Source organism: Myxocyprinus asiaticus, chromosome 6 (assembly GCF_019703515.2).
Source record: "Myxocyprinus asiaticus isolate MX2 ecotype Aquarium Trade chromosome 6, UBuf_Myxa_2, whole genome shotgun sequence".
In the NCBI taxonomy this organism is placed as follows: Eukaryota; Metazoa; Chordata; class Actinopteri; order Cypriniformes; family Catostomidae; genus Myxocyprinus; species Myxocyprinus asiaticus.
The window spans coordinates 33,062,508-33,072,684 of record NC_059349.1 but is presented as its reverse complement, the minus strand read 5'-3'; the positions used below and the strand labels follow the sequence as shown (position 1 = coordinate 33,072,684).

General features: G+C 37.6%; 1 protein-coding gene across 1 annotated transcript in view; it reads right to left on the bottom strand.

Annotated features, from left to right (window-relative positions):
- Window positions 1-2,226: 2,226 nt before the first annotated feature.
- LOC127442002 (collectin-12-like) overlaps window positions 2,227-10,177 on the bottom strand; it is a 74,616-nt gene continuing 66,665 nt past the window's right edge. The window contains 5 exon segments of the mRNA XM_051699632.1: window positions 2,227-4,262; window positions 5,755-5,888; window positions 6,128-6,281; window positions 6,438-6,492; window positions 7,633-7,720. Of these exon segments, the coding sequence (XP_051555592.1) occupies window positions 4,055-4,262; window positions 5,755-5,888; window positions 6,128-6,281; window positions 6,438-6,492; window positions 7,633-7,720 (639 nt within the window). The 3' untranslated portion in view covers window positions 2,227-4,054.

Sequence of the window (10,177 nt, the reverse complement as noted above, 5' to 3'; positions counted from 1 at the left end):
TACTCTTTGAGAGCTTTCCAACAGCATATGACAAATAGCTCTCTGATCAGTTTGATGTTTTTACTGACTGCAATAATAAGTACAGTGCATTTTATATATATATAAATTTTCAAAACAGAACACTTCTGATTTGTCTGCAAATTTTAAAGCACTTTTTCAGTTTTGGTCATAATGCCTGCACGCATTGGAAAGTAGAGCTTCTAAGCTTTCAAACGATACATATTTTGTGTTGGTCAAGACTGTAGTTGTTAATATTTTGACGATTATATTTTTTTCCGCTGGTGGGCTCATCCAAGTTTAAAGGGTTAACGTTTCTAGCTATAAGCGGTGAACGCAGCCGCTAAGAGCCCCCATCCACCAGGGGGCCCTGCAAAGCAGGGTCGTTTTTTTTATTTATATAAATTTGTTAATTTGTAGTTATTTTTGTTAATTTGTAAAAAATGTTTTGTCACTGTATTGTTATTTATTATTATTATTATTATTATTATTATTTTCATTTTAAATTGGTCCATAATTGATAGCTTGGTCCATATTTCACAAAGGTCCATGCTTTAAAGCCCTTTATTCTACTTGCCTTTATGAAAATATACCATATAGTTCTTCCATGGTATCCATAGTTTAAACTGTGGTATTTGCAACAAGACCATTGTAACCACAGGTAACTGTACAACCACGCATGTCTCCTTAATACCATGGTTAGATGTACATTAACTATGGTTCCATAAAACAAACTAGGGCATTTTTCATAACAAAAACAGTAACCTAAACACATTAAAAAATATATATATATATATATATATATTTTACCATATTTAATGCAAAATACAGTATATATATATATATATATATATATATATATATATATATATATATATATATATATATATTTTTTTTTTTATTTATTTATTTATTTATTTATTTATTTTTACCTGCCAAATTATATTCCCTCGCTCTCCTCAATATCTTATGAATCTTAAAATAATATTTTGTATGAATATACCACATTTCTGCCCATTTACCACAGTTGTTGTTACTATGGTCAATTCATGGTAGTTTTTTGTAAAGTTTGTGATGTGCGGATTGAAAAGCCTTACAATATTTCTGTTCATGGCGCAGTTTTCTCCTGTTTCATCGGTAATGCTGTTTAAAATGGCGGGGCCGTTTAATATGATTTAAACTAGTTTAATCACATTTGGGGTTTTCAACAAATAATTCAGTGCTAAATTCCGCGACCAACCCCGCGGTTAAGCGCTCGAGACCGAGCCACAACACCTGTTCTGCGCTTGCGCTGCTTTGTCCATTGAGCCATGTTGACAATTGATCCGGTTTGCCGTTTGATATTTCTCTTACCCAACAGAAAACGGCAGCGCACCAGGGAGAGTCAAGACAACTTTGTAATCGCACCAGTGCGACCTCTTACAAAATTTTGTCGCAGTCTGGAGCCCTGTATTTGCATGACAAGCGAAGATCCTTATAGGGATAGTTCACCCAAAAATGAAAATCCTCTCATCATTTACTCACCCTTATGCCATCCCAGATGTGTATGATTTTCTTTCCTCTGCAGAACACTAACAAATATTTTTTTTTTTAATAATATCTCAGTGTTTAGGTCCATACAATGCAAGTGAATGGTAGCTACAACTTTGAAGGTCCAAAAATCACATAAAGGCAGCATAAAAGTAATCCATAAGACTCCAGTGGTTAAATCTATGTCTTCAGAAGTGATATGATATGTGTGGGTGAGAAACAGGTCAATATTTAAGTCCTTTTTTACTATAAATTCTCTTCCCTGCCCAGTAGGTGGCGATCTGCGAATGTGAATCACCAAAAACAAAAGAAGTGAAAGTGGAGATTGAATTAAAGGACTTAAATATTGATCTGTTTCTCACCCACACTTATTTCACTTCTGAAGACATAGATTTAACCACTGGAGTCATATGGATTACTTTTATGCTGTCTTTATATGCTTTTTGGACCTTCAAAGCCACCATTCACTTGCATTGTATGGACCAACAGAGCTGAAATATTCTTCTAAAAAGCTTTGTTTGTGTTCAGCAGAAGAAAGTAATTCACAATTGGGATTGCATGAGGGTGAGTAAATGAGAAAATTTTCATTTTTAGGTGAAATATCCCTTTAACCAATAAGCAAATTAAGATATTTATTTTCACCTTTTCCACACTGAGTAAACACACCAGTCAGATAAAAGTGAGACACAACATGTGCTGTACATTTGTCTAGTTTTATTGTGAATACTAATAATTAAGATGATTAAAACAGTACATACAAACAACTGGGTACATTTAACAGAACTGATACACCAAAAACATTAATTTTCCCTGTGGAATAGGTTTACTTAAGGACTATCATCTCCATGTGCAAATGATAAGGTGTTACATTAAAACTGTCCCATGGTCCCAGGGTTCCAATTTCCCAGAATTATCTCCATGAAGTGTCAAGAACTACTCTGATAACACTGTAGCTACATAGAGACATAGATGGGGTACCGCCTTAGTTTATAGTAGGAGATTCAAATTAACGGGTGTCATCTGAGCCAGTTTGTTTTCTTTAGTGTCAGTCTCGGCCCTAGCCAGGACTCAGGGACATAAGATGAGGTTAAGTCAATCATTACACACACTACGATGCATTTACACATTATCATTCATTCCTGGCGGGCAAGGGATTTTAATAGTTGCAAAATCCAAGACAAGTTGCATGAGTATTTCGAACATCTGTATAGAAATTTACAAGAATAAAAGGAAAACATGTACAGAGTAAATTTAGAATTCATGGTTAAAGAGTCAAAATGATCTAAGAGCTGAGGAAGCTTTAAGTGGACACGTCAAAAACAAGGGTAACGAAAAGGGTAAATTAAAAGTGCATGACATGTGCCTTCACATGTGCCCTTTCTACAGATCAAGCAGCTGCTTTGAACATAATGTTCTAAAGACAGAGGTGAGCTCATATATATATATACACATCTGCACACAGGCAGAATATTACATCCTTCTTGTATTAATGTACTGTCAATTAAAACAGCAAAACAACAATCAAAATATAAATAAAAATGCACTAAAAACATTTGATCACTACACTGAGAACTGAGCTTAAAGGTACGGTTCACCCAAAAATGAAAATGTTGTCATCATTTACTCACCATCACATTGTTCCAAACCCATATGACTTTCTTTCCACAGTGGAACACAAAAGGCGATGTTAGGGAGATTGTTAATGTAAAAATGAAAGCGAATGGTGACTGATGCTAACATTTTGTCAAAAATCTCCTTTTGTGTTCCATAGAGTAAAAAAAAAAAAAAAAGGTTTGGAACAACAAGGTGAGTAAACGATTACAGAATTTTCCTTTTGGGGGGGGGGGGCTGGAACTCTCCCATTAAAGACATTGAGTTGATGGGCCACTGTCAAGGAGGACTGTGGCAGTGTTTTGCTACATGGTTCTGGATGAGAGGTGACACAACTTCTGTGGGCCTGAACTTTCCTTCCCTCCCTCCCTCCCTCCCTCTCTCTCACACACACACATACACTCACACACTCAAAAAACACAGAGTCACACAGTGATGAGAATTAAAATGATGAAACCTCCCCTTCAGGACCTGCTGTGATAAACACTGGACTTTTGGGACCTATACTGGTAATGAAATGTGCTGTATGTACAACACCTGCATGCTATCTTTGTGTTTTTCCTGTAAGAAACTTACTTCCAGTCTTCGATAACTACAATGATATCACCAAATCAGTCATATAACTTAGTGTTTCTCATCACCTTCACCAAAATGTTCTTATAATAGCCAAAATAGCAAAAGATCAATCAGCCCTTCATTAAACTGCTGTCTGAGAAAACACAACCCGTTAGTAGTCAACAATCACCATATTCTTTCATGATCAGAATATGTGTTTATGGGTATGTTTGTAGTGTCTTAAAGAAAATGAGAACACAATCTAGAAGATGTCTGTGACTTTTCAAACTGAATGTTCTTTGTTTATGACTGCATCTGTGCGTGTCTGTATGAAATCAGAGAGGTTGAGTCTCTATAAGTCCTATAAGAGAGCTTTCTCAGGATAAGGGTTCTGTTGGTTGTCTGCAGTAGCAGGCAGGCTCTGGATGGAGGGAACAGTATAGTAGGGGGTCTGGGTCATGCCTGTCAGATCACAGGCTGGGTTCTGATAGGACTGGACATCAGCTGGGGGCATGCTGCCTGGAGTGGGGCTGTAGACTACAGGTTGGCCCATGTACATATGGACATCGCTGATAAATATACATATGTGTAGATATGACAAAAAAATTGTATTAATTATTTAAGCTTAATAAATACACTTTAATTCAAAAGGATGGAAAAAGAAGTATTACACCTTGAAGATCAAAAATTCATAATATTGAAAGTCCTATATTGTTAAATACTGTTTAATAATAACCCATAGAGATATATGATATATGGCAATATATGTTAAACACATATAATACACACTCACTGAGCACTAGAAATTCCTGTACATCTACTTATTTATGAGATTATCTAATCAGCCAGTTGTGTGGTAGCAGTGTAATGCAGTGTAAAATCATATAGATAAGGGTCAGGAGCTTCAGTTAATGCTCACATCAACCATCAAAATGGGGAAAAAATGTGATCTCAGTAATTTCGACCATTTCATGATTGTTGGTGCCAGACGGGCTGGTTTGAGTATTTCTGTAACTGCTGATCTCCTGGGATTTTCACGCACAATAGTCGCTAAAGTTTACTCAGAATGGTGCTAAAAACAATAAACATCCAGTGAGCGGCAGTTCTGCGGATGGAAACACCAGACTGGTTCAAGCTGACAGAAAGGCTACGATAACTCAGATAACCACTCTGTACAACTGTAGTGAGCAGAATAGTATCTCAGAATGCACAACATGTCGAACCTTGAGGCGGATGTGCTACAACAGCAGAAGACCACGTTGGGCACTTTATTAGGACCATAATGTTCCTAATAAAGTGCTCAGTGAGTGTATATGTTCATGTATGATCTTTACTGATATAATAAGTCACATTCTTGTACGTAAATTCAACATGGCCATTTTCATACACTATTATGGCCAAAAGTTTGTGGACACCATATGTGCTTGATGAACATTTCATTTCAAAACCACAAGCATCAATTCTCCCATTGCTGCGATAACAACAATATCCACTTTTCTGGGAAGGCTTTCCACTATACTGTAGTGACATAGCAGCAGGGATTTGCTGCATCAGTGAGCTCAGGCACTTAAGTTGGGCGATGGGCCCTGGCTCACAGCTGGCGTTCCAATTCACCCCAAAGATGTTCAGTGGATTTCAGGTCTGGGTTTTGTGCAGGCCAGTCAAGTTCTTCCACACCAGATGCTGTAAACCATTTTTTTATGGACTTTGTGCACAGGAGCATTGTCATGCTGGAACAGAAAAGGGCTCTCCCCATCTTTTGCCACAAAGTTGGAAGCAAACAATGCCCTAGAATGCCATTGTATTGAGAAGCATTATGATTTGTCTTCACTAGAATTAATGGAGTAACCAAACTTTAGAAGGAAGTGTACACATACTTTTGGCCATATAGTGTTTATGTAAGACATTTTCCCAACGCATGTAAATATATGCCCAATATTTTAAATATTCACATATATGACCATCTATCAGATTTCTGTATGGGAGGGTCTAACTTATTTATTAAAGAACATTTAAAATGTGAGATTTAAACAATGAAAACACAATCCAAAGTGTGGTTACCTGGGAGCTGGCTGCCCAGCCATTGGTGTTCCTGTTTGGTTCATAGCAGAGAGCTGCTCCATTGGAACATTGTATGCTGGTACTCCTGTGCTACCCATTGCATACTGCCCTCCAGTGGACTGGCCAGTGTACACCTGAAAATACACACAAAGGCATACTCTATTGATCTTAATATACTGTACAAGTGCCAAAATCCTCTCAAATCATTACAGCACAAATAGCCATTAATTCAATCTTAATCACTGCCAAACTAAATGCATAGACACCATGGACATAATTTTACTGTCTCAAAAAAAAGTCTAATTTCTTCCAGAGTTAAAGGCTAATCCAAGATTTCTGTTTATAGTCGTTGCTCAGGTTTGCAGGTTCTCACCTGTTGAGAAGTGTTTTGAGTCTGCTGCATGTAGTATTGCTGGCTCTGTAATTTAGCATACATAGCATACACTGGGTCTTCATTCATTAGCTTAGCATAGAGGGACAGAGCTTCCATGACCTTCACATTCAGATCGGACAACTCTGAGTGTTTCCTGAAAGCAGATTTATTACATGTGAGATCGAAGGGAAACGATATATGCATTTGTTTGAGCAGATTTCAATTAACTAGATTATGATTGAATGTTTGTTTGCAGGCTTTGCAACACATTTTGATTAATGGACTTTATTATTTAAATTTGTCTTCATACCTGTCAATGTCTTCCAACTTCTGATCAATAAGGGGACCCATCTGGTTACAAGCAGCTTGTTGAGAAAAGTAAACAATTGTGAATTTCTCTAAATGCAACAAAGAACCAACATACTTCTTCAGAACATGTATTAACTGGTATCTGATACCAATTTTAACAAAACACTAAAGATGACACTTAAATTTTGTCATCAGATCACTGTTGTACTAAGGAATTATCATTTTAAAATGTACAAAGAGGTACAAAAGCTTTTTTACTGTTCTAACAATAAATAATTTCCATTGAAAATGGATTGGATCTGTTGAACACATGACAGGCCAAAATTTTAAAGAGAGCCACAATGAAAGATAAACAGAAGATGAAAATAGATACCGAGAAAAAAAAAAAAATATGATAACATGATAACTGATATGAAAAAAGGTTGTTTTGTATTTTTAAAAAATTTTTGCACTTCTTTTTTTGCAGTTCAAAACAACAGAACTCACATTTTACATGTATGCACTATATATGATACATCATTACAAATTCATATAGTGCATATGTTGGGCAATTCCACAGAAATGTCAACCATATTATGGAAAAAATAAAAAGTTTTAACCAAAGGAACAAAACCCCCTTTTCAATTTTGTATTATTGTGGTATAATGGATTATGTTGTCCAGACCGCTAGAGGGTGCCACATGCTCACACAGCGTTGACTGAAATGCTAAATGCAGACCGGATTTTTTTTAACGCAGTCTTTTAAGGTTTAGTGATCACACAAGGCTATATTGCGATTTCAATCTTAATTCAATCAATCATGCAGCATTAATGGATATAATACCAATGTCTCAGAAGCTAAAGTCTGCTAGTTTAAAAGTGTTTCACTTATCATGTAGCCTAGGAATGCGCCGCTTTCACAACTGTCACGTGCGTTTATGGTGTATTTCTCCACATTAACGTGAGATTGAGAAAGAACAAAACATTTTTATTACATGTTCTTAGGAGTGCCAACCCTTCTACATATTGACTATTATTATTTCTGGATTGTGCATTTGAATTCACAGAGTTTTTACAAAGTGTGTTACTAATTAATTATAAATTAACCATTGTTTTTTGTATTGCCATTTTCATGATTATAACTGATATGCTGATGGTTTTAATTTGGTCAATAATTGGCTCCCTAGTATTAACAGAGGCTGTGGTTTCAGACTCACCCTCCAACTGCAGAAGCTCACAGGTGTCTGACTGATCATCTGTTGGATCTGCACTCTGGATCATCTGAAGCAGCTGGTCCATTTTCTCCTACAGAGCAAAGACATTGACAGAAAAACAACAAATTAGATGACACAACACTTCTACCAAAGCTACAGACCATATTGTGATTTCAATCTTAATTCAATCAATCATGCAGTATGCCAAATGACAGCATGCCATTATATCCAACTGGACTTTGAATACCTCAATGCCGACCCGCTGTTTACAAACATGCCAGCGGAGCCCTTTGTCTGGGCAGCCCGGCTGCGGAAACGCAGAAGGAAAAGGGGAAATAGAGCCGGCGTTCTCATCAGAGTAAGACGTCGCGCAAATCGACCCCGCTACCCAGTATTCTACTGGCAAATGTTCAGTCTCTGGACAACAAGCTCTGCGAGCTGACGGCATGGATCTCTTTCCAATGAGAGACGAGGGACTGCTGCATTATCTGCCTTACAGTAACTTGGATGTCTGCGGAGATTCCAGATTCAGTCATCGAACCCGCGGGGTTCTCCATGCACCGAGCGGACAGAGCGAAAGACCTCTCAGGTAAAAGCAGAGGTGGTGTGTATGTTTTATGATCAACAAATCCTGGTGTGATCAGAGGAACGTACATTCTATCAAGTCTTTCTGCTCTCCTGATATGGAATTTCTCATGCTTCTGTGTCGACCATTCTGGCTAGGTCGGAGGATCATCAGAGACTCCAGCCACCCAAGCCATGGGCTGCTCTCACGCAGCATCAGGACCCGCACCAGCCGACTCCATGAAAGCTTCTTCCCCCAAGCAATCAGACTTTTGAACTCCTGATCTCTCACGATCAATATACATCAGCACTGCACTTTATTAATCTTATTATCTCAGACTGGACTGTCATAATTATATTCTCTCTTAACAACACACTGGCAACTGACTATCAACCGACAGCCTGAATGTCAATACAGTACAATACAACCTACTGAATATTTTATATATACTATTTTTATTGTATAATGTGTATTCTATATTGTATGTTTATTCTATATTATATTGTATACTGTACAATATTCTATATTGTGTGTATTGTATACTGTACATTGTATGTTATTATTTGTATATTGTGTTGTGTGTAATTATGTGTATATTAGATATGTAAATTCTGTTGTGTAAATCTGATGTTTATTGTAAATTGGTATATGTCTCATCACTGTCATGACTGCTATGTTGCTCGGAACTGCACCCAAGACTTTCACCCACTATTGTACTTGTGTATATGGTTGTGTGACAATAAAAGTGATTTGATTTGATTTTACAGTACCACTACTAATTTTAAAGCAACTGTTCCCCAATGAGTGCATCTGATTCTGTGCATCTACACATAATTGGAGCAAATCAAATAGTGTATCACTCATTTCATGTGAAAATTTGTCAGTGGTTATAAAGGTTGTCTATAACTATGTTTTCATCCAAGGGTTTTTTTGCGACAAAAGGAGTAGCACATCAAAAGTTTATAGATATAGCTGATAGAAACGCAAATTAATCGCTAAAATTGTGTCGACATAAGATTTTTCCGTTTAACTCTAGCATATATAGTGCATCCGGAAAGTATTCACAGCGCTTCACTTTTTCCAAATTTTTTTATGTTACAGCCTTATTCCAAAATGGATTAAATTTATTATTTTCCTCAAAATTCTACAAACAATACCCCATAATGACAACGTGAAAGAAGTTTGTTTGAAATCTTTGCAAATTTATTAAAAATAAAAAACGAAAAAAATCACATGTACATAAGTATTCACAGCCTTTGCCATGACACTCAAAATTGAGCTCAGGTACATCCTGTTTCCACTGATCATCCTTGAGATGTTTCTACAACTTGATTGGAGTCCACCTGTGGTAAATTCAGTTGATTGGACACGATTTGGAAAGGCACACACCTGTCTATATAAGGTCCCACAGTTAACAGTGCATGTCAGAGCACAAACCAAGCCATGAAGTCCAAGGAATTATCTGTAGACCTCCGAGACAGGATTGTATCGAGGCGTAGATCTGGGGAAGGGTACAGAAAAATTTCTGCAGCATTGAAGGTCCCAGTGAGCACATTGGCCTCCATCATCCATAAATGGAAGAAGTTTGGAACCACCAGGACTCTTCCTAGAGCTGGCCGCCTGGCCAAACTGAGCGATGGGAGGAGAAGGGCCTTAGTCAGGGAGGTGACCAAGAACCCGATGGTCACTCTGACAGAGCTCCAGCGTTTCTCTGTGGAGAGAGGAGAACCTTCCAGAAGAACAACCATCTCTGCAGCACTCCACCAATCAGGCCTGTATGGTAGAGTGGCCAGACGGAAGCCACTCCTCAGTAAAAGGCACATGACAGCCCGCCTGGAGTTTGTCAAAAGGCACCTGAAGGACTCTCAGACCATGAGAAACAAAGATTGAACTCTTTGGCCTGAATGGCAAGCGTCATGTCTGGAGGAAACCAGGCACTGCTCATCACCTGGCCAATACCATCCCTACAGTGAAGCATGGTGG